The sequence below is a fragment of the Mus caroli genome, chromosome 9 (assembly GCF_900094665.2).
Source record: "Mus caroli chromosome 9, CAROLI_EIJ_v1.1, whole genome shotgun sequence".
NCBI classification, from domain to species: domain Eukaryota; kingdom Metazoa; phylum Chordata; class Mammalia; order Rodentia; family Muridae; genus Mus; species Mus caroli.
In genome coordinates, this window is record NC_034578.1 from 118,275,941 (window position 1) to 118,300,843 (window position 24,903).

Consider the following 24,903-nt stretch of genomic DNA (forward strand, 5'->3'; position numbering starts at 1 on the left):
ATCTTGTCACAGGTTCTCAAATTATTGAAAAACAGTGGAACTGTTTGTTACATGAAGAGATTGTTTATTAAGGTAATTATGCTGTTATTAAAGTTTTCTGTTTTTCTTGACTGTTTAAGAATTTAAAATTCCACAGAAAATGTGTTTTCAAAACGCTAATTTGTAAAGCAACCGTTGGCTCCCCTTTTCTGAATACATTTAAGTGGCAGGAGCTGCAGTGTGTAGGTTTCCTTGTGTGAATGTGGAAGACCCTGTGAATTTGCCGCTATGGCACAGGGGCCACATAAACTCTTGAATTATTAAAGTGTTAGTATATGTTCTGCTCAAATAAGCACTTACTTTGTTTTTTGAGACGCACCTCACTTTGTCACCCTGGCTGGTCTAGAACTCACTCCACAGAGCGGTGGGTCTTGATCTTCCTCCTGCCTTTGTCTTTGTTTCCCATGTGCTGGGGTTACAGGTTACTACACCTGGCTTAGAAAGGTATTTTTAGCCAGGCCATGCCTTCATCCAATGCAGGGTTTTACTAATGAGAAAGACACAGCAGAGGCTCAGGAAGTAGAACTGTTTGAAAGGATGACAAGGACTAGGAGATGTGGCTTTACTGGAGGAAGTGTGTTAGTGGGGGTGTGCTTTGAGGTTTCAGAAGCTCAGTCAGGCTCTCCCTTTTTCCCTCCAATGGCCCCGCTCCTCCTCAGTCCCCACACCCCACTCCACCCTGATTGTGGATCAGGATATAGCTCTGAGGTATATCCTTCTCCANCATCAGGCCAGTCTTGCTGCCATGCTTCCTGCCCTGATGGCAGTGGACCAAGCTGAAACTGTGAGCAAGCCCCTAATTATATGCCTTCTTTTATAAGAGCTGTCATGTCATCTCTTCTCAGCAACAGAACAGTGACTAAGACAGATCTATTTATGAAATCCTCTGGAAGCCTTTAATGTTAGATTTTGAAATAAACAACATCAGAAAATTCTACAAATGTAGTTCTAAGAAAGAAGGACAAAGAAGAAATATAACAATCTCAGTTTTGTTTAAAAATGCAATATACATATATACATACCCATAGGAGGGAGACAATAAAAAGTGTTAGCAGTAGTGAATGTCTGGCATTTCCAAACAAAGGGGCAGGAATGGGTAGGTTTACTTTATGAAATCGCTCCCTGTATTTCTAAGTTCTTCTGCAATGAACATGTAGTATACAGTGTCACTTGGAGATGGAGCAAAAGAAGTATTTTTAAAAACAGGAAACCAAGTCCACAATATTCATATTTACTCATTTTCATCTTCACTGTCAAAAGAAAGGAGACTGCTATTTTTTATTTGTTTTTGTGAGTTCTTTCTAACTGAACTTTGCTTATTTCCATCATCTTCATTGTTTTTCTTCTTTTTGGAAGTTGCTGTTAAACCTGAACACTTTTCATCTGAGGAACGCTTAACTGGTTTTCGATAAACTATTCTTCCATCAGCAGGAGGTGGTTCTTCATCTGTGACAAAAAAGATAAATTGAATCATTTTTTTCTCTTTATTTTGCTGATAACAAAGAGTCTATTGACAAGAAAATCTTATTCTGTACTTAATGATGTCCTTGAATCAATTCGGTCTGGTCTTCTCTATTGCTTTTAGTTATACCCCACCCAGCACATGCAGGCACTCAATAAAAACTCACTAAAGTTTTTCATAATACTTAGTCCCTATCTGATTACAGTGAAGATGAAGAGGCCTGAACTTAGGCCTCATGTATGCTCTACTATTGAGCTGTATTTCCAGCTCATAAGGTTGTATTTTTGAATTGTTTGGAACCACAGTATTTTTCCATAAAACAATGCAATAGATGTTCAGGAATAATACAAGTATTATACAAAGCTGGGCTTGGTGGTGCACGCCTTTAATCCCAGCACTCAGCAGGCGGAGGCAAGCGGATTTCTGAGTCTGAGGCCAGCCTGGTCTACAAAGTGAGTTCCAGGACAGCCAGGGCTACACAGAGAAACCCTGTCTCGAAAAACCAAAAAAAAACAAAAACAAAAACAAACCCCCAAAAACCAAGTACTATACATAACACAGTATACCTCAGGCACTAATTAATTAATTACACAGATCTCTATTGACTGGTTGGCCTATTTTAGCAACAGGATACTTTATACATTGCACTAAGGTCAGTCTACTTATTTTCTATTTCACTGAAGGGACGCTTGAGGCACAGAGGTGAAATCACTTGTTCAAGGTTATACATCTGGTACAAAAGCTAATGCTTGAACCAAAGGCTTTCTTCAAACCATTCTATTCAATTAAAAAAAAATCAGATTATTTTAGGATATACCTGCTTTGGCAGCCTTTATTTCTGCTTTAATTTTCATGACCTCTTCAGCTGTTAGGTCTCCCTTTTTTAATACCACTACTTGAGGCTGTTCATCTTCTTTGTCACTGTGATTGTCATCTTCATCTGGGAGCTGAGGCTGGATTTTCTACAGAAAATGTTTGATAATCTTTAACCAAACACTGCCATTGTGAGCAACTGTAATTTTTAAAGTGAAGTGGGCTGGGCAGTGGTGGTGTATACCTTTAATCCCAGCACTCAGGAGGCAGAGGCAGACCAATCTCTGTGAGTTTGAGGCCAGCCTGGTCTACAGAGTGATTTCCAGGCCAGCCAAGACTACAAAGAGAAACCCTGTCTTGATAACAAAACAAACAAACAAAACTAGAACAAAAGCAAAATGGGTAATGATCCTTGAAATGAATAGAAAATAAAATTTTAATTAAAAATAAACTCTTATTTTTACTATACCAGAAAACAGAAACTGGGAAACTTCTCCAGTGGGATTCATTTCTATCTAGACTATTGAAGGCAGTGCCACATCATCTTGCTTCCTCTTTTCTAATCAATATTTTTCATCCCTGTCTTGTCTGGATTTGATAAAACAACAACAACAACAAAAACCAACAAAACATCAACAACCTGACCTCACCATCCAAGCCACGAAAGTACAGAAAATAACAGGTAAATTATATTTTCCCCTACCTCTGCTCATTTAATATACTAACAGCTTCAGTTTTGTAGATATCTTTGTTTGTTTTTCAAGACAGGGTTTCTCTGTTTGCCTTCATTGCCCTGCAACTCCATTTGTAGATCAGGCTGGTCTGGAAGTCAGAGATTTGCCTGCTTCATTCTGAGTTCTAGGATTCAAAGACATGTACCGCCACTGCCCAGCAGATACCTTATTAGCTGCTATTCAAGAACACACAAATAGTTATATAAAAGGTTTTGTACATAAACAATACTGTACATAATTGTTTAACTTTTGAAATTTATCAAACTTGTTTAACTTTTGAAATTTACCAAACAGAAACCTAGTACTCACTGTTCAAATGGTAACAATTATACTTTGTCAGCTAAGTCAGAACATTCCTACTTTTTAACTAAGAAAGGTTTTGCATAAATACTTTGAGATAAATACAGAATTACCTCATTTTTCAAGCTACTGTCTAATATTTAATTTTGGGCAGTCATCTTATGTGGAATACCCTGCATGACTTGGCCTTTGCCCACTACTATATTTTATCCCATGTAACTTTCACAGCTTCTAAGAGTCTAGACAATTAACTAAGTTTGAGTACTCAACTGTCCATTATGTCCGTCTTTGTTTCTCAAACTGTGTCTAGGAAGCCCCAGGCCATCTTTTACATAGCTAGCCCTCAAAACTAAAGAATCCCTAGATGCGCTTTGGAAGATAACTGCATGTCCTCTTGTTTGACCTGTGCATAGCTTTTCGGCAGCAAGAACGCATTGTGTTTTCAATGTTACCTTCATTAGACAACCCCCTTTGAGAAGTACTGTTTCATTTCCCTATCTTGAGACACACAGCTTGGAAAACAGCAGGGGTTCTACTAGTCCTGGATGATTCCCTCAAAGACTCCAGATTCGAGTCGTTTAATCAAATGGCTTCGGTCTCCTTATCTGAAAAAGGGGACGACGCTGTCAATCACCTTGCTCAGGTAAAGTGAGATCCGCAAGTAAGAAAGGACAGAAAAGCTGTCCAGACTAGCAACTAGGGCTAGGTCGTTTTCAAGAACAGCACTCTGCAAGTAAGAATTCCTGGATCCGAGAGGCCAGGCCTGGGGTCCGGCTGGTCGCAAGTGAGGGACCTGTCAGTTACTTCGGCACCGAGGAGCCTTAAGTAGGGTGGAGATAGAGGGTCTGACTCGGGGCGACTCCCGCGGGCTCACCTTGGTCTCTACAGTGGGCCCCTCCTTGTAGCCGACTCTCTCTTTGAAGCGGGACAGGAAGGCGGGCTCTGCGGGCCGCACATAGGACACTTGGTTCCGCTTACTCATGGTGGTTCTCGTTCTGACCAACAATAAATAGCACTCGCCAGACTTGGCAGGGTACAAAGTGTTTGTCGCCTGCGCGGACTTCTGACGTAGACCGTGTTCGTGATGCCATCCGACCACGCCCAGGAGGCGTGGCCCGTGGAGGCGCCAAATTCAAATCTGCGGCCATCTTGGAGGGAGGATTCTGGCGGTCCTGGCGTAAGCGAATCTCGGACGGGGTCGCCATGGCCCCCGGCTGCAAATGTAAGTTGCGAGCCTGCCTGGTGAACTCATCGCCGCTGGCAGATGCCGGTGCTACGGGGCGTCACCTCTTAGGGCGCCCCGCGAGGGCGACGACGGCACACGCGGTGGGAACCTGAGTTCCTCACGGAGCGCGGGCGCCCCGCCTCGGCCACCTTACACCCTTGCGCTCTTCTTTGTGCCTGGGACCCTGCTGTTTCCTGGCTGGCTTCTGGTGTCCTGAGGGCGGCCCTTGCGCTGCACTTGATGCTTGATTACATATTTCTGCCTTTCTTGAAGGGAAGGGATTTGTGTTCCCTTCGGTGGCCTACCCTCAGAGGAGGGAACTTTAAAGCGAATTGCAACGGTCCCTTTACAACAGTTCCCATTCCTCATCCAAGACTTCATGAGTTCCTGAAACCAGAACTGTATCTTAGTACAGAACCCTATAGATAATGTGCTGTGTAAACTAAGTGTACTAAGATTAGCTAATACTAAAATGCCTCAATTATAGTAATAGACAGTAATAGTTATTTGAAAGTAGTCTTTGCCTCAATTATAGTAATAGACAGTAATAGTTATTTGAAAGTAGTCTTTGACATAGTGTCTTATTATACCCCTCTTTACTTTTATCCTGTGAGATTCTACGGTGTCTACCTGCTGAGAGAAATTCTGTAGACAGTATGACAGTTAGTATCCAAAAGTCACTTGAACACAAGCATTGTGATATAGCCAGTTGATTTAATAACAAACGGCTGAGACTGTTAGGAGAGTAGTGTTTATAGTGTGCATAAGTACCTGGCTAAAAAGAGTTGTGTAGCATGACGCTTTATATTGAGACCTTGTTTAAAAAAAAAAAGGCTTAGAAATTGTTTCATTCTGAATTTTCTATTTAGTTGTTTTATATTGTGGTTGATGGCTGAGGAAAAAACAAAAAAAAGAAGTGCAGATTATGAGTAGACTAATATATATATTAATCTGTTTTTGTCACAAAGAGATTGATTTAATCCCCCACTTCCAATGTATATGAGTGCCACCTCTTATATTGCCTAATACTATAAATTACCTTTCTTAAATTATTTTTAATTATTGGTGTGTATGTTAGTGCACATGCATGTGTATATGTGTGCACAGCTGCGAGTGTAGTTTGTGTGTAGATTGCTTGTGTGGGTGAAGATGGCTGGAGTGGTTGGATACGCTAGAGCTAGCATTATGAGTGGTTGTGAGCTTCTGAATATGGGTGCTGGCATGTGTTTTTTTTTTCTTTGTTTTTAGGCTGATTATAAGATTTGAGAATAAAATGAGATGCTTGAGAAAATTGTGAAATTATACATTTGAAATTTACAATAGTGTTCATGTTTGTAGCTCTTTGTCAATTGTTACTGTTTCCTGATGAGTTGTTTTAGTAACCCTTTAAGTCTATCACACCATTATCTGAACAACTCTGTGTGATCTTTTCCTCTATATAAAGTAGCCTTTTTCCTCTACCTCTTCAGAAGTAAGAGAATTTAAGCGTACAAACTAGTACATGATGGAGCTTAAATTCTTTTTAAAATCTAGGTTAGTCTTAAGGTTTCTATGAAGCCAGACAGGGCCTGGAGCTTCTGATCCTCCAGATTTCACCTCCCAAGTGCTAGGACAGCGGTAGCCTTGTAGCCAGTAACTCCTTCAGCCTCAGCCAGTATTCACCGATTTATCTATTCTTTAGCTTTATCTATTCTTGAAGCTCATGAGCATGGTACATATATTCTTTTTCTTGTTGTAGTAACTGTCGTGATACTTTGTGCCTGTGGGCATCCATGATAGATAGCAGCAGCTATCACTGCTGTTTAGTGTTGTACTAGGTAAGCATGTTACAATTTGTTCTCCTTTTGATTGCCCTTTAGTTCTCTCTTTTTTTTTTTGAACTTGGGTTTCTAAGTTGAATTATCATGAATAAAACACCTGTGAATAGCGTTTAACATGTTTCTAGGCAGACACAAAAATGACCTAAAAAATGAAAAAGATGTACAGTGAATGTATACAGAGGATTTCCTTGTAAAGTCACAACTTTATGAGAGCCTCATAATAAGACTTTATACTTTAACCTTGGGTCAACAGATAGTATAGTGAGATGGCTGATGGTAGGAAATAAGAATTCCAGAATGCCTATGTTCAAGTCCTAGCATTTCTCAATACATCTTTTCAGGTTTCAGTTAGGAATTGTACCAGAGCTGCCTACTTCTCTGAAGTTTGTTTGCTTGTTTGTTTGTTTGTTTTTTAAGACAAAATCTCTGTGCATAGTCCCTGACATCCTGGTACTTGGTTTATAAAGCAGACTGATCTCTAACTCTGAGATCCTCCTTCCTCTGCCTCTGAGGTGGTCAGTTTCAAGCCATGCAACACAGGCCTCTTCCCTGAAACTCTTCATTGTTAGGGTGGAGGGTTAAACGTTTTCTTTTGTGACTCTTTGTAACTCAACAAAAACATGTACACACATGCCTATTTGTTGGGGTAACATGTTTTGTATACTGTGAAGGCGTGTTCTGTCTCTCCTTTCCTGCCTAGCTATAGGACATCATCAGCTCTTTATTAAAACCAAACAGAGAATGCCTTAGGTTAAGTGAGGAAGGACAGAGACACACCTTTCACAGCATACAAAAACATTATCCCAACATCTCCCCCTTTAACATCCGATCACTTAAGGAGGTCTCTGTAGATCCAGAGTGTGTTCTCTTCCTGCACTTCTCCAGTTTTTGTCCCACGGAATCTAGCTGCATTTACTTTCCCAAACTCTGAACCATTCTCCTCAGCTCAGCCAGATAAGCAAGCTCTCTGTGGACTCTCCACCTTTACTGTGGCTTGTGATCCAAGGGCTCACTCTCAGAATCACTTTACTTTGTTGTCTGTTGTCCAGTGTTGAGGACTTGTTGCATATTTTTGGTCCAGTTTCCTAGTTACTTAAGTAAATCCAGTCTTTGCTACTCCATCATGGCTGACTGACAATTGATTGAAATCAATTTGAAATTGAAATAAAATAGAAACCAAATTGAAATTGATTGAACACCTTCTGTTCATAAGGACAAGCAACAAGATGAGCTGAGAGTTCAGCTGTCATAACACGAAACTGATATATATATATATACATATATATATACATATATATATACATATATACATGTATATATGTAAACTGTCTCTTTGTCACCAACATTTGGGAGGACTGTGAAAGGTGCTGTAGGGCTGTGGGGTGGGGTGGTTTGGTAGGCTTGTTTGTTTTCTACTTCACAGGTGTTGGTTTAAGGTGTACGTGGAAGTACAATCTCCAGAAATCAAGTTCTGTGATAACATTTTGCTTTTAATTTTTGTGTGAGCAGAACAGAATCCTTATTGTCCTAGTCTCGATCATCAGAGATTTTGTGTGCTTACTATGAATCAGGTACTTTAGGTATGCTTTATAAAGCAGAAGAATAATACTTATTATGATAGCCAAGAAAGGGCACTGAGAGAGATACTGTGCATGAGGTGGGGTAGCAGAGAGGCTGGCAGTTTGTGTCTGTGGGCTCCACATCTGCTCATCAGTACACAGGAAACATTCAGGGCAAAATACATCCATCTGTATAGAATATGTACAGAATTGTTTTCTAGTCATTCTCTAAATAGTACAACTGAGTACTTGGTAACATTTATACCATATTAGGTATTATAAGTAATCTGGAGATCACTTTGTAGACCAGGCTGGCCTCGAACTCAGAAATCTGCCTGCCTTTGCCTCCTGAGTGCTGGAATTAAAGGTGTGCGCCACCACTGCCCAGCTTTGGAGATCTTTTAACATATACAAGAGGATGTTTATGGAATGACAACCATTTTAAACATCCACAGATTTGTTTGGTATCTGGAGTCATGAAGTAAATCTGTTGCTAACAAAAGATTATATATGCTGTTACATAGTGTGGTTGTGGAATGCCTTATTTAGAAGATAATATTTGAGGGCTGGAAAGATGGCTTTATTTGATTAAAACACTTTACCACCTAGCCTGATTACCTGAGTTCCATGCCCAGGACCCACATGGTAGAAGAAAAGAATGGACTCCTGTCACTTGTCCTCTGATCCTCTCTATACACACAAAATAAATAAATCGGTAGATAAATAGATAAGAATTAGAGAAAGATTTAATAGATTAAATGTTTAAAAATTGTGTTTTGTCTTTATAGTGTATGTTTATCTCTGTGTTGGAATGACTTGCTCACCTGTCTGACTGGATTTCAGTCTCCTCAGTAGATGCTTCTTTGTTTGCTCTTTGCCTTCGGAAGGTTTTGTAGAGGTGTTATCCCCCCCCCCCCCCTGCCTGGTTCATCAGTTTCCAGGCTGTGGTCATACTGTCCATCTCTAACCTATTTATTTTGCCCCTCTTTTTGCCTGCTAGGTTAACAGGTTGACATTTGATGGGGCTAGGGCAGTAAAGGGAGACTTGTAATAACCCACATAAAAAAATAATTGTTTATTCTCTGGTGGTGGCAGTGGATTTTGAACCTAGAATCAAGTATTTACTGAAAGATTGTTTATTAAGAGTGAGGAAGAATGGAGTTGTGGTGGGACCAGTCCTGGTGGGTCTTTTTTCTTGTTTGGTTCTTGAGACATTGGAAGGGGAAGAGCATCGGCAGGGGTAAGACTTGGTCTTGCAAGATATTTAGGGTTGCTGTATAATAATGAAACATTTTCCTATCTTAAATCTAAGTCAGTCATTTAGCTGTGGTAGCTATCCTGCCAGTCTGAGTTCCTCTGACAAGAGAATCAGTTTAGCACCTCATCCTAAAACAGCAGGAGATTAAGTAAAGTAGTCTTTGATCTATCTCTGAAGGAATTTTGAGGTTCTAACTTTCAGCCTGCTAATTGAAGTCCCAGGAAGAAAAAGGGACAGTTTGAAAAGTGATTTTGGAGAGAGCTCAGCGGTTAAGAGCACTGACTGCTCTTCCAGAGGTCCTGAGTTCAATTCCCAGCAGCCACATGTGGTTCACAACCACCTGTAATAGGATCTGATGCCTTCTTCTGGTATATCCGAAGGCAGCTACAGTGTGTGTGTGTGTGTGTGTGTGTGTGAAAAGCAAAGAAAAGAAAGTGATTTTAGCAATTATTTCTAAGTTGTAAAAAATTTCCTATGGCCGGACATGGTGGTACACGCTTTAATACCAACCAGTACTTGGGAAGCAGAGGCAGGCTAATTTCTGAGTTCAAGGCCAGCCTGGTCTACAGAGTGAGTTGTAGGACAGCCAGGGCTACACAGAGAAACCCTGTCTCGAAAAAACGAAACAAAAAGCAATTCCTATACAAGCTCTCTAAGAAAAGGGGGGAAAGGGCTTGTAACAAAAAGGGGGATGTGGGTCTAAGAAAAAAGGGCATAAGTGGAATCTAAGAAAAGCAGGTTGAGGAGAATGCAAGAAGAGAGGGATAGGGAGTGTGTGAGCTCTCTTCTCTTTGTCCTCAGTACTTACACATCTATTAGAATACATGATCACATGGTAAAAACATCATAAGTTTACACATAAATTCATATCATAAATCAAATAAGTTTACAACAGAGACTGCTTATATGCATATCCATTAGGAGTAATTATCTGGCTAAACATTCATCACTTGTCACAAGCTTTACAGGTTCATGGAGAGTTAAAAAATCCTAATTTATGTGACCAAGGTATTAGTGAATTTTGTATAGATAAACCCAGTCAATATTTTATCTTCTGTTCTAGCACATATGGTAAATTGTTAGTTCCCTTTTAATGACCTTTGGTTAATGGTTTTACAACCTCTTGGAGTGCTCTAAGTTGCAGAACACCTGCTTACTATCTCAGAAGCAAATATCTCATGGCACTAGAGACTGGTAGAGTTCTCATTGCAGTTTTGACATTAGAAAGGACTTAATAACAGTGTTATTAAAAGAGTTTAATAATGCTATAAATTTAGGAATTCTTACAGGACCATCATTAAGGATTAAGAAATCTATTTTTCTACCTAGCATCACTCACTACAAGACAGTACATCTTTGTTCTGCAGAGATCTGCTCAAATGGATGGGCTGATATGTAGTGATTGCTGTATATGCTTAATATTAACAGGAAAGGCATATTAATAGCAGGAATCTTTCCTAAAATGAATTTCTCCTTGGCTTTGCCTACCAGAACAAAATCCATCATAGATTACAATCCAAAGCAGACCATCTCAGGAAGATCACCTGCTAGTTTCTAGCTTCTCTTATGACGGCTCCTGACAGTTGTTTTTAGTACTAGAGCAACAGCTCTGACAGATCTAATGGGCTAATGTTGGCTACCAGTCTCTAGAGTGCCAACTGAATAGACATGTGATAGTAAAACCTAAGAAAGATTATTCAATATGACCTCACAGGACCTCAGACAGGTCTGGTGACGAGATCTCAAGTTCCAGTTTGCAGTCCTAACATTAAGTTTAGTTTCCCTTTCATTAGAGGGTGACAGATACTTATAACAAAGTAAGATCTGGTTCCATCCATTGGCCTATCACTGTCTGGGTTCTGGCCTGTCCTATAGGGTGTTCTGACCACAGAATTCTGGAGTCTCTTTGGATGGTCTTCCCTTTTTCCGGCATGCCTCGACCCTTAGAAAAATTTTAAGATTTTAGAGGATGGAGGGGAAGAGAGAGACCATTGTTTCAGTAATCTGATAGCAGAAGTGTCTATGATTATAGAATAAGACTGGATTCTGTGGTTTTAGGCCTGAGAAAAGAAAGATAGAGTTGTCATTTGCTGAAATGAAGCAGTGTTACTGGGCACTTATGTCTATACCCTCTGCCTCAGTCTTTCTGCCTTCCAAAAGAAATTAGAGACTAGAAATTGGTAAGAGATACTGATATATTTACAATTTGGCCAAGGTATGTATTGTAAAAGAGGGAATCTAATTTCCTTCACATTGTGCCTTTGGCGGTATTGAGATTTATAGCTATGAGATCCAGATGGCAAGATATGCAGATTCAGCTGGGAGATAGTTTCATGGGTCCTTTCCTTGTTGAGTGGATGGGACCTCAGGTTTCTCCCATTGTCTGGATTCCCACTTTCACGGGATGTCTCCATTTTCACATTGTAAAGATAGCACAGGTGTCTAGGATTGAGAAGACTTCTGTCCTATAGCTCCAGCTATTCTGTCTCAGCATGGACTCATGGGGTCATGGGGTCATGCTTATAGCAGCACATTTGCAATGGGAAAGAGAACTCAGTTTTGGATACATTAAGTTTGAAACATTGCCTACCTAACCTCAATATGGAGGTTATCAAGTACGTAGTTTTAATCCCAGGATTCTGGAGGCAGACAGGTGAATTTCTGTTAATTTGTGGACAATTAGAGCTATCAAGACCCTGTTTAATTAATGAATCAACTTGGAAATCATCAGTATGTACCTAGCATTTAAACTTGTGAGACCAAATATTGTCACTAATATAATGGGCTGAGGTAGAATGGGGAGGCCTAGAAGTGAGTGTCAGGCATCTGAGAATGTTGAGGAGCAGTGTAAGCAACTAAAGGCATGATTTCCATTATGAAGCTCTTTTTCCTTTGTTGGTCACCTGGCCTAGGACTAGAAGTTTTATAGTAGTTGAAGGGGAAGTGACTTGTCTTGGGCTATTTGTGTAGGGTTCATATTGGAAGAGGTGAGTAGTAATCTCACTGTCTTAGGAACGAGGAAACTTTACAATATAAGTAATTTTTCTTAGGACTGGCCATTTGTTCAAGTACAGTGTTAGTCATGAGCTGACTCTAGATGTCTATGTAAGTTATGGTAAGTTACTGCAGTCAGCTCCAAAGACTTGTGGCCTAATTGCTGTGGTGAGTGTTTTTGCATTTATCTTTGTCCTTTTATCCTTATAGATCCCGTATCTTTTTTTTTTTCCTAGCTGAGTTACGGAATGTGACAAATTCTCATTCTAACCAGCCAAGGTAAGAAAACGTCTTGCCGATGAGCATGGAAAAATTAGGATATAGTCTTTCTTTTTTCTTTCTTTCTTTCTTTCTTTCTTTCTTTCTTTCTTTCTTTCAAGATTTATTTATTTATACATGTGACTACACTGTCACTATCTTTAGAAACACCAGAAGAGGGCATCAGATCCCATTACAGATGATTGTGAACACCCCACCCCACCCCATGTGAACACCCCACCCCACCCCACCCCCCGCCCATGTGGTTTCTGGGAATTGAACTCAGAACCTCTGGAAGAGCAATCAGTGCTATTAACTGCTGAACCATTTTAGCATGTATTCAAACAGCTGAAAGTAGAGGAAAATTGCATGCTTCCCCCGTACCGTCCCAATTCCCAGTGACTTACAAAGTCAATTGCAAAGACTTGTTAGTACTAGAAAGAGGGAAATGATAGAAAGCAGTGTGTGGAGCTTCTTGAAATAACTATCTTTGATCTTATTTAAGGTAAAGGTTTGTAGTGATATCTCCTGGGAAATAAATCTGTAAAGGTTGTGAGCTTTGTGACGATTTTAAAGGGGTAAATTTTAGTAGAGTAGGTCTAGTATTTGGACTCATTATAGAAATTTACAGGCAAGTTGAGATTCTGGTGATTTTCCACTTCTTTCCCCAAAAACTTACCTGTTACTTTTGTTTTGGTCCTTAGTAATGAAGGTGACGCTATCAAAGTTTTTGTGCGAATTCGTCCTGCTGAAGAGGGCGCCAGATCAGCGGATGGAGAGCAGAGCTTTTGCTTATCTGTGCTCTCCCAGACCACTCTCCGGCTACACTCCAACCCAGACCCCAAGACCTTTGTATTTGATTATGTTGCAGGCATGGACACCACTCAGGTACTTGGCACTGGAAACTTGGCCTTTCATTTGAAATATATAATGTAGGGGTTCAATTTGTCACTTTTTAGTTTGGCAGATTTCAGATAAGAAAGCTATAAAACATTCCATAAATTTTTTTTTGAAAGAGTCTGTATTTTATTACTGGACAAACACCCTAATTTAAGACATGAGCAAGTCTCCAGGTTAAAAATGTTGAAATCTGTCTAGTAGGACTGGTTGATGACTACTCAGTATAAATTCTCAGTCTTGCACTGTGTGAATCCTTACAGACCCAGCTTCGTTCTCCTCCAGTGTCTTCTCTTAGAGTTGTACCTGATTTTGTTACCAGTTTTCATCCGGATCCACTGAGGAATAGGACGATTTTGCTTCTGTTTCTTGGCCAGGAATCGCTTGATTCTAAAAGTCTTGTGAGAAGCCAATCTGGTGTAGTGCGTACGATGGCGGAGGAAAGGAGAAGAACCCATAAATATTTTTAATCTAATTCTTTTAGCAGTTGTCTTTGTTCCTCAAACTTTGTCCCAGAATCATACAGGCTTGCTTTGTGTTTTCTTCTATTCACACCAATGAAGATAAATGAAGACTTCAGCAGTATTTAAACAATCACTTTCTAGTTTAGGGACTTAAGAAGACTATGACTATGGGTCAGTGAAGACGATTCAGTGGGAAAAGTCACTTGCTGCATAGGTCTTACTCTGAGTACAAACCCCAGAACCCACATAAAGGTTGGAGGAGAAAACATATTCCCAAAAGTTGTCTTCTGACCTCTACATCTGTGCCTGCCCCCATACATACACAATTTTAAAAAAGATTACTATTATGGAAGTAACTCCTTTCTAATTAAGGCCAGTTAAATTAAGATCTAATACCACTATCTAACAGAACTTTCTGAATTGGTGGAAATACTTAGTATTTGACCCACTTCAGTAGCCTCTGGCCACTTGGTAATTTAAATTTAAACTAATTAAAACTAAATAAAGTTTAAATTTCAGTTCCTTGGGTCCATTAGCCACATAAGGTGCTTAAGTATTTGGAATATGGCTAATATATTGAATGAACAAAGTTACATAGTCACATGTTGTTAATGGCTACTGGATCAGACAGCATAAGTCTTTAATTTTTTTCCTTTGTAATAGGAGGGTCTTATGTATCCCAGACTATCCTGCATTACATTGTGTAGCCAAAGATGACCTCAGACTTCTGATCTGCTTGCCTCCAACATGAGTGCCTAGATTACAGGCATTTACCATAATGCCTGATATATGCCATTCTGGAGATTGAATCCAGGGCTTTGTGTACTAGGAAGCACTAGCAATCACTCTGCTAAATGAAGTCCATCCCCAGCCCCTCACAAGTCTTTACTATACACATGAGATTTGTTTGTTTCATAAAATTTTTAGATCTGTTTTCTTTTCAGCTAGAAAATTGCTAGTCAATAGAAATATAAAATGAGCTACACTTATCATTTAAAAATATCTTTTTTGTTGGTTTGTTTAGTTGGTTGGTTGGTTTTTTTGAGACAGAGTTTCTCTGTGTGTAGTCCTAGCTATCCTGGAACTCACTCTGTAAACCAGGTTGTCCTTGAACTCAGAGATCCTCCTGCCTCTGCCTCCTAATTCCTGGGATTAAAGATGTGTGCTAACCACCACCCAGCTGAAACTGGATTCTTAGGGTTGCTGGAAATGACAATGGCAAAATATACTCAAGGAGAATTTAGTAAGCGGTCCCTTCCTTCCACTCTGTTCTATCAAGATCCCAGCCTTATTCAAGGTGGACCTTCCCCATTCAGTTGCATATATACATCCCATTCCTTTCTGAAAGACAGGCATGGTAGCCTGTGTCGGTAAGCCCAGCACTTAGAAGCCAAAGGCAGACGGATCGATGACAGCCTCAGCTACATAACCAGTTCCAGGAATACAAGATTCCAAAACCTAAAGTATCGTAATAGACATAGTGGCAGAAAAAAGAAACCAGTAAAATTAATTATGGTCATAGATATTATTTAACTCAGTGTGTGCAGAATACCACTTTAATATGTAATTAGTATAAACTATTATTAAGACCTTTTCCATTCTTGTTAATTCAGTCTTCCAGATCTCCTATATAATTTACACTTATACAATATGCCTATTTCAACTTGTAATCTAAATTGGCCTCTCAATAGCCACATGTAGCTTATGGACATTGTAGGTTTAAGAATTCTTTTGTTGTTGATAAACTGTGTCTATAAGTAAAAATAAAATAAAAATACTTTCAGTACAAACTAGTGACAAAATAAGTGAAGAAAATATAGAGCTGTGGAGTTTATGCTAACAGTGAATAATATTTGTATATAATATATAGAGTCTGTCTGAAATTCAGATGAATGCATTTAAATTTTTTTTTTTAGTTTTTTTTCCCCCCCCCCCCCCCCCCCCCGAGACAGGGTTTCTCTGTGTAGCCCTGGCTATTCTGGAACTCCGTTTGTAGACCAGGCTTGCCTCCCAAGTGCTGGGATTAAAGGTGTGTACCATCACACCTGGCTAGATTTATTTTATATGTATTGAGTGTTTTGCCTACATGTATGCTTATATATGCAATGTGAATGCCTGGTGTCCTTGGAAGACAGAAGAAAGTGTCAGATGCTCTGGAACTGGAGTTATGGATGGTGGTAAATCACCATGTGCATTCTGGGAATCAAACACAGGTCCTATACAAGAGCAATGAGTGCTCTTAATCACTACACTAACTTTCCAGCCCCATGTGCATTAAAAAAATCATTTTATTTCTTATGTATATGAGTGTTTTGCTTGTATATATGGCTTGTGCACCACATGTATACCTGGTACCTTCTAAGGCTAGGAGAGGGTGTCAGATCCTCTTAACTTAGAACTAGAGTTACGGGCTGGTGGCATGACTCATCGGGTAAGAGTACCCGACTGCTCTTCTAAAGGTCCTGAGTTCAAAATCCCAGCAACCACATGGTGGCTCACAACCATCTGTAATGAGATCTGACGCCCTCTTCTGGAGTGTCTGAAGACAGCTACAGTGTACTTACATGTAATAAATAAATACATCTTTAAAAAAAAAGAACTAGAGTTACAGACACAATTATGAGTCTGCTATATGGGTTCCAAGATTCAAACTAGGGTCCTCTGGAAGAAGAGCAGCCAGAGGTGCTCCTAACCACTGAGCTTCGTCTCTAATCATCTGCCTGCATTTTTTTGTTTTTTCCTGAGGCGGAAAAGTTACTATGTAACTCTTGCTATCTAGGAACTTATGTAGTCCAGGCTGGTCTTGAACTCCTGCCTGCCTCTGCCTTCCAAGTGCTGGGGTTAAAGACATTTATTCCCACTATGCCCTGCTTTCTTTCCTTTCCTTTCCTTTCCTTTCCTTTCCTTTCCTTTCCTTTCCTTTCCTTTCCTTTCCTTTTCTTTTCTTTTCTTTTCTTTTCTTTTCTTTTCTTTTCTTTTCTTTTCTGATAATTTTTTTTTTTTACTAAAAAAATTAAAATGACTTGGAGATAGCATAGTCATTAAAGTATTAAGGATCCTCTTTCAATCCCTAGATCCTGTGTGTAAACAAAGCCAGATTTGGTGGCCTACACTTGTGACCCCAATGGTGGGAAGGCAGAGACAGGGATCACTGGGACTCACTGGTCAGCCTGCCTAGTCTACTTGTTGAGTATACTTCCTCTCAAAATCAAAACAAGTAAAAACAAAAAAACTACCCTGGATAGCATCTGAGGAACAATAGCCAAGGTGTCATTTGCACAAGTCCCCTACATATGCACACATATCTATCTATCTATAGTATATCTGTATCTGTAGATAGATAGATATCCCCAAAGAAGTGAAATATACCTGTAAACAATATCAACACTTTAGAAATAGTGAAACTGTCATATTATAGAAATTGATAAGGTTAAAACAATAAGGGTGACATTATTATTAGGTTTCTCAGGTGCTGTCAAGTGGTCAGGTTTGTGACCATTCCCTGGTCATGTTGCTCCAAAGCAATAGACATGCTTAAATCTATGATTATGTTGGAGATTATTTGACCTCATGATATTTGTAATTTTACCTTTATCATCATATGTGGTTTAGCCATTTTCCTAAAGTAGATGCAACCTTTAAGCAGTCATAGGTCTTAAAGTCTAAGCACTTAGTTTTTATGATATGAGGTATAGGTTAGAAGTATTTTTATTTAATATGTTTGGTGTTTATATTTGTAGGAGTCTGTATTCTCAACAGTGGCTAAAAGCATTGTGGAATCATGCATGAGCGGTTATAATGGGACCATCTTTGCATAGTAAGTTGTTAACTATCTCTATATAAAAGTATGACAGTACTTGTATTAGTTCCTATTTGTTGCTGTTTTAATAAATCACTCAAACTTAGTGGCATAATAACAGATGTATCAGGTTCATCATGAGCCTCACTGCACTGAGATTATGCTGTTACTGGAACTTCATCCTTTCCAGAAGCTGTATAGGAAAATACTTCCTTCCTTTCCTAGCTTCTAGGGACCATTCATCTTCCTTGGCTCAGAGCCCCTTTCTCTGTTTTGAAACTAATAGTTCAGTAATCCAATGGTATATTTTGTTCCTGGCTTGTTCCATCTTTGATCTTTGAGGTTTCTCAGTTGCTTTGACATATTCTGTCCTTTGTTTTTTAGCATTTCCTTGCTTTATCAGGCTGCATGACATACCAAGCTCTTATATGTTGTCTATCCTAGTTCTAGAATCATTAAAACCATGGCTTCTTTTGTTGGAAATGGTAATGAGCAGCCAAGGTCTGGACACTTATATATATTTATTACTATTGGAGAGTGAATGTTTTGAGACTTTCATAACAGGAAATGTGTATATATATATATCCTTGTTGTATATACATACCCTGTGTCTGCTGAGAGATCTGAAAGTTCTGTATCATCCACTCATGTAGATATTATAATAACCCTGGGTTTATACGGATGTCTAGCACTAATCCAGTAACCACGGGGTTTATTCTAGTCTGTCTTTCTTGTTTAGTTATTTACCTTTGCTGTTGGTGTTAAACCTTTTACTTTTACTGTCTGTTATCCACTTAACTAACTTGGTCAACTCTGGTTACATGTAAAGCAGTGTCAGAGTTAAAATGTATCACTGTGAGAAAAATATTAACTGTTAAGTATTTAGATACAATTCTTTTTTTTATGTGCGTTTTAGTATCATGAAAACTAGTCTTGAGGGATAAAGCTTTCTGACTATTCCAGCTCAGCTTGGGCCTCTGGACCTTCTTCTGAAGTGTCCTCAGCATGGTGCCTACCTCTAGGGGAAAGCCAAGGGAAACAGCAATAAGATGTATATTTTGGGAGTATCTTAGACAGCACTGGCCAACAACTCAAAAGAGGGATTCACTTGTCTGTTACTGGGATTTTTGTTGGGTAGTCTTTGGCCCAGATGAGAAGTTTATTAAAATTTTATAGGTACATGTGTGCATATATATTTTAAAAATAATTAATAGTATGATTCCTTATGACTTTTTCAGACATCCTTATTGTTATTTTAGTTTGTTCACTCCTTCCTTATTTACCTTCATCCCCTTCCCCACAGAGCCTACCCTTTCCCATTTTCCTGGTCAGATCACTTTACCCTGTTATTCCCCTCTCTCTGGCTCCCTAACTCCCCTATCCTGACAATGGGCCTGTTTTATTTCCCTGGTTGCTGCAGGGTATGTGCTCACATCTAAAGGTTTGGAGCCAGGAACCTTTAAATGGTTTCTTTTATAGGATAAAATAGAAAACTGTTTTATCATGTGTTCCCAAAGCAGCAAGAATTTTTTCCGTAGATTATTTGAATGATGAAATTCAAAATGATTTTGAAATTGCCACAGGTTATCTGTATATCTTCAGAGATGTTTTCTTTGGAGACTCTGTAGACTGCCTTGCTTGCTTGATTGCTTGCTTGCTTATTTATTTGTTTATCTGTTTTCCTGTTGATTGACTGACTGATTGATGATTGATTGAAAGCATCTCACTGTGCATCTCTGGCTATCCTGGAACTTGTCATATAGACCAGGAAAAACTCACAGAACTGTGCTTGCCTCTGCCTCCTGAGTGCTGGGATTAAAGACATATACCACTATGCTCAGCTTTGTAGTAATATTTTATCTAAGGTGCATTCATTAATATATTAACTCAGATTTCTTTTTATGTTTGTGGGTAGAACTTGGAGATGAATGAGTGATTTATTAGTTGGGTGGTCATACAGATCTCAGAGATCTCTCTGTTTCTGCTTTATGCTGGGATTAAAGGCATTTTCCACCATGTGAAGCCCTTAAACTTATTTTAAAACAAAGACATATTAATGTTTTTTCAAGGCAAAGAATTTCAAAATTAGTACATTGTTTAGCAAAATTTAAAAACAGAAGTCTAATTGATGGTGGTTGAATAAATTATGTTCTAAGGTTCTGTATCCAGAAAATACTATTGTAGCTATTTATAAACAAATGAGGCAGTATACACCTTTAACCCCAGCACTCAGGAGGAAGAGGGAGGAAGATGGTCTACAAAAAATGAATGCCAGGATAACTAGGACCATTAAACAGAGAAACCCTGTCTCAAACAACAAAAACAAAAACAAAACAAAGCAAAACAAAAAAACCAAAAAAGGTAGGCACCAGATTACTGACTGATTGATATCTGAGGTGCTATTAAGGGAGAAGAAGGCTGCCGAGCAGTCTGGAGAGGATCCTCCCATTGTATTCTAGTAGACCATGTTAAATTAGAAGGGTAGTCTCAATTTTATATGTGAAAATAACACAAAATTTTCTTTTTACAGTGGGCAGACTGGCTCTGGGAAGACATTTACTATGATGGGTAAGTAAAGACCAGTGTTTGCTGTCTAAATGCACTTTGTATGGTGACCACTTGGAACATGTTTTAGGGAAGGCATTATTTCTTTGTGTGATGTTGCACTCATAAAAATAGAGATGTTGCCCATGTTTCTACCAGCTTGTGAGTTCCTGGACAGTCTAGTTAATCCTTATTATATCTGTGTTCTTTAGCTCAATGCTTGGCACAGACTAGGTATAGATTGAGTGTTAGACACAATTTTTCAGTGTGTGTGCGCGTGAGCACATGTGCTCGAGTGGATGCATATATAAACACTACCAAGGTCCAGATTCCTGGTCTATGACTCCTACCCCATCCCCCAAAGCAGCTGATGATTCTTATCCTTGTGAGGTTTTCTTGCTTTGGAATGTCTACAAATAAAATTATACCAAAAAATAATGTATCTAAAGTTATTTTCCTAACTCCTATGTCTGCTTCCCTCCTTTCTTTATTTCTTTTTTGGGGGAGTGGGAGGTGGGTGTGGGATGGGGAGAGACAGAATCTCATCATGTAGGCCTAGCTGTCCTGGAACTTGTTATATAGACAGGTCTACCTTGAAGTCACATTCACCCACATCTACCTCCTCTGGAGTGCTAGGATTAATGGTGTACAGCACTTTGTCTAGCTCCCTCTTTCCTTTCTGTGCAGTTCCCTTCTCAAGAACACCACCCACCCTACCTCCATGTTCATCAAGATCTCATGTAGCCCAGGATGATGTCAAACTTTCTTTGTAGCCAAGGGTGAGGTTGAACTTCATCTTCCTGTCTTCAGCTCCCAAGTTCAAGATGTACAGATGTGCCCTCTGCACCCAGTTTTGTTTTGTTTTGTTTTTGAGACATGGTTTCTCTGTGTATCTCTGGCTGACCTAGTACTCGCTCTGTTGACTAGGCTGGCTTTGAACTGAGAGATCCACCTGCCTCTGCTTCTGAGTGCTGGGATTAAAGGCTTGTGCTATTATACAGCCTGGTTTAGCGTTTATCCTTAAAGTACAGTTTACAAGAGCATTCACAAACTTCTAAGTGAAGTGCCACAAGGCCTTTACAGGGTCACTATAAGGTTTTCATTACTTCCCTGTACCTTTCTTGTACACATCAGTCTTCTGTTAGTTCCTTTGTTCTCTCGGGCATACTTAACTAATGTCTATACCTTCTGTATCATTTTGTTGGTTTATTTGCGAGTATGTTACAGTGTACCCCAGGCTGACCTTGAACTTGCAGCAGCCCTTTTGCCTTGGTTGCTTGTGTCCAGGAATTACCAGTGCATATCACCACTCTCAGCTACACCTTATCTTTTCCTTTTTGTTACTGGGTCTCACTAGCTGGCCTCAAACTTGCAGTAATCCATCTGCCTGTGTCTGCTGAATGCTGGGATTAAAGGTGTTTGCTACCACACTACCTCCCACCTTCCTCTCTCTCAAAAACATTGACAATGAAAATCAAAACAAGCAAAAGACCAATAAAACAAAAAAAACAAGACAAAACTAAAAGCCCAAACCTTTAAGTTCATTTTATGTTACCCAGCTATTCCTGGGCATAGGGCCTGCCCTTGAGTGTGGTGGATATACCCATTAACATTCCATTGGAGAAAACTTGTTTTCTCGTTGTCAGTATCACTTGCAAATAGCTTCTTGGTTAGGGATGGAACTCCATGTCCACTTCTCCCTTCTCATTGCTGGGACCCTATTTACCTTGAACCTGTCTAGACCTTTTCTAGCTATAAGTACTGCTATAGTTGTCTATAGGAAAAACAAACTTTTGTCCAGTGTAACTAGTCAGCTCACTGTCTACTCAGAAATGAAAGGTAGGTGGGGATATATATATATATATATATATATATATATATATATATATATATGTGTGTATACACACACACACACACACACACACACATATAATGTGAGTGTGGGTTTCTGCACATGTATTTAGGTGCTTACAGGTGCCAGAGAAGGGCCCTGAATTCCCCTGGAGCTGAGGTTACAGACAGTTGTAGGCCACCTGATATGGGTGCTGGAAGCTCTGGTCCTCAGGAAAAATAATTAGTCTTAGTTAGTGTTACTATTGCTAATATCATAACCAAAAGCATGTTGGGGGAAGAAAGGGTTTATTTTGCTTATATTTCCACATTACTGTTCATTATCAAAGGAAGTCAAGAGAGAAACTCAAACAGAGCAGGAATCTGGAGGCAGGAGCTGACGAAGAAGCCATGGAGTGCTGCTTACTGGCTTGCTCAATGGGCTTTCTTACAGAACACTGGACCACCCACTTAGGGGTGGCCCTACCCACAGTAGGCTGAACTTTTCCACATTAATCACTAAGAAATTGCCCTACAGGCTTGCCTGATATTTTGGGGGCATTTTCTCAATTGAGGTTCTCCTCAGGTGACGACGTTAGCTTGTGTCAAGTTGATATAAAATCTAGCTAGCACAAAGAGCAGGTACTATTAACTGCTGACCCAGTTTTTGTGTGTGTGTGTGTGCGCGGGGGGGGGGGGGTTGTGGCTTGTTTTGGGAATGAATGTAAAAATGATGTAAAGTTGATGATCAACTTTACCTTCAGTGCCTCTTCTCTCCCTGAGGTTGGGATGTGAGATCCCTGAGCATGTGGCTAGTTCTGCTGGCATCCTCATCCTGTCATTATTCTAATCATGGCTTCATTAGTATCATGCAATTTTGAATAGGTTTGTTGTAAACAGTCTTTCTCCTTTATGCTCTGAACTCTTCTGGGGCTGCTTCAGGGATTAGGGACACAGGTAAGAAACAAAACAAAACAAAACCTTTTATTTATTTTTTAAGTTTTCTTTTTTTTAAAGATTTATTTTATGTATATGAGAATACTGTTGCTGTCTTCAGACACACCGGAAGAGGGAGTTGGATTTCATTACAGATGGTTGTGAGCCACCATGTGGTTGCTGGGAATTGAGTTCAGATCCTCTGGAAGAACAATCAGTGCTCTTAACTGCTGAGCCATCTCTTCAGCCCAGGCAAAAATTCTTGAGGAAAGGACACTCTTACCACCCTACTCACTTAGGAAATAACAGAGGATACAGAACTTGGGAGGTAGGGACTGTGAGGATACATCGTGTAAATATCATATCAGAAGCTTGAGATAGTATTCCTAACAGTTCTTACATACTTCTCCTCTCCTACTTGTAACAGCATAGAGAAACCACTCTGCATTGCTCTGTCTTCTAGGAATCCATGATGTCATTACTCTGTGCTTCTTAGTATATGGCTTTCACGGTCCAATTAAGAAGTAGTAGCAAATCCTAATTTTTAGCACTTAATGTATGTTTGATGTACAATTATAAGTGCTTTATCTGCAGACTTTCAATTCTTCCCAACAACTCTAGTTATTGACATTATTGTTCCATTTTGTTGTTGAAAATTCTGAAGCTTAGGACAGTGTGGGTCTCTGTCTTATTTCTCTTGTTATGAAGAGACATGACGAAGGCAGTTTATAAAATGAAGAGCTAATCAGGGCTTACAATTTTACAGGGTTAGTCCTTGCCTGTCATGGCAGGGAGTATGACAGCAGGCAGACAAGTATGGTGCTAGAGCAGTGGCTGAGAGCTTACATCTGATCTACAAGCAGAAGGCGTAGAGAGTGAGCTAACTAGGAATAGTGTGAGGTTTTGAAACTTGAAAGCCCATCCCCACCACCCCACCTCCTTTGACAAGGCCACATCTAATCCTTTCAAACAGTTCCACTAACTGCAGACGTATCATTCAAACATGCGAGCCCAGTCTCCTTCAAACCATCACAGTCTATGAAAACAAAAGTATAAAAACAGAGTAGTCATGTCAGTACCTGACAGTAGAGAGGTGCTAAGCTTTGCATGGGGATAGATTTCTCTGTCAGATCACACCTATGTTTTAGAATTGAGTTGTTGGTTTTTCCTTCAGTCTCACTAACAGTTTTATTATTGTGTCTTTCACAGATGTAAATGTAACTTGCTTGAAACAGAACTAGGAAGTTGATTATGCCGTATATTATTTTACTCCTGTATAAACTGCCTTTTAATATTGCCATTTTGAAGGATTCTCAGAATAAAAGGTTTTTGTTTTATTCTTTTCTTTTTTTCTCAGGACCATCAGACTCTGATAATTTTTCTCATAATCTGAGAGGAATAATTCCACGAAGTTTTGAATATTTGTTTTCCTTAATTGATCGTGAAAAAGAAAAGGTAAAGCTTACTGTAAAGACAAAACACTGGGGTGCTGGAGAGATGGCTCAGCTGTAAAGAGCATCGGCTGTTCCTCCAGAGAATCTGCATTCAATTCCAGCACTCACGTGGCAAAAGCAGCTCCTAACTGTCTGTAACTCCCATCACGGGGATCTGATATCCTCTCCTAACCTCTGGGCACCAGACATGCACATGGTGCACAGGCATACATGCAGGCAAAACACACATACACAACACATAAATTTAAAATGAAAACATCAATAGGCCTGGGGTTTGAATCCCCAGCACTGCAAAAACTGAGTGTGTTGGTATACACCTGTGATTCTATTACAATGGGGGTGGGGGTAGGAGGATCAGAATATCAAGAAGTTCAGAGAATCTATATAGAGAGTTCAAGGCTAGCCTGATTGCAAGTCTACAGAAGAGAGTGGAAGCTTCTGGGGCTCTCCAAGATTTTTATGAGAGAAACTATATAGAAAAATCTCAACCGGGGGAGGGTGTTTATCAGAGGGGAAA

The 24,903-nt window shown here is 39.6% G+C and overlaps 3 protein-coding genes across 3 annotated transcripts in view; 1 reads left to right on the top strand and 2 right to left on the bottom strand.

Moving 5' to 3' along the window:
- Nucleotides 1–910: 910 nt before the first annotated feature.
- Nucleotides 911–4,412, bottom strand: Kiaa1143 (KIAA1143 ortholog). The gene is made up of 3 exons (XM_021172789.1): nt 4,223–4,412; nt 2,319–2,463; nt 911–1,485 (listed from the first exon to the last, which is right to left on the bottom strand). The coding sequence occupies exons 1-3, from the start codon at nt 4,328–4,330 to the stop codon at nt 1,271–1,273; spliced, it is 468 nt and encodes a 155-aa protein (XP_021028448.1). The 5' UTR covers nt 4,331–4,412; the 3' UTR covers nt 911–1,270.
- A 90-nt stretch (nt 4,413–4,502) lies between these two features.
- The window catches only part of Kif15 (kinesin family member 15), a 68,335-nt gene continuing 47,934 nt past the window's right edge, over nt 4,503–24,903 (top strand). The window contains exons 1-6 of the mRNA XM_021172839.2: nt 4,503–4,570; nt 12,441–12,483; nt 13,167–13,350; nt 17,564–17,640; nt 20,153–20,190; nt 24,290–24,387. Of these exons, the coding sequence (XP_021028498.1) occupies nt 4,552–4,570; nt 12,441–12,483; nt 13,167–13,350; nt 17,564–17,640; nt 20,153–20,190; nt 24,290–24,387 (459 nt within the window). The 5' untranslated portion in view covers nt 4,503–4,551. The remainder of the gene's footprint in view (nt 4,571–12,440; nt 12,484–13,166; nt 13,351–17,563; nt 17,641–20,152; nt 20,191–24,289; nt 24,388–24,903) is intronic.
- Nucleotides 13,605–13,817, bottom strand: LOC110301393 (60S ribosomal protein L39-like). The gene has a single exon (XM_021171857.2). It carries the CDS (start codon nt 13,815–13,817, stop codon nt 13,617–13,619), a length of 201 nt encoding a protein of 66 aa, XP_021027516.1. The 3' UTR covers nt 13,605–13,616.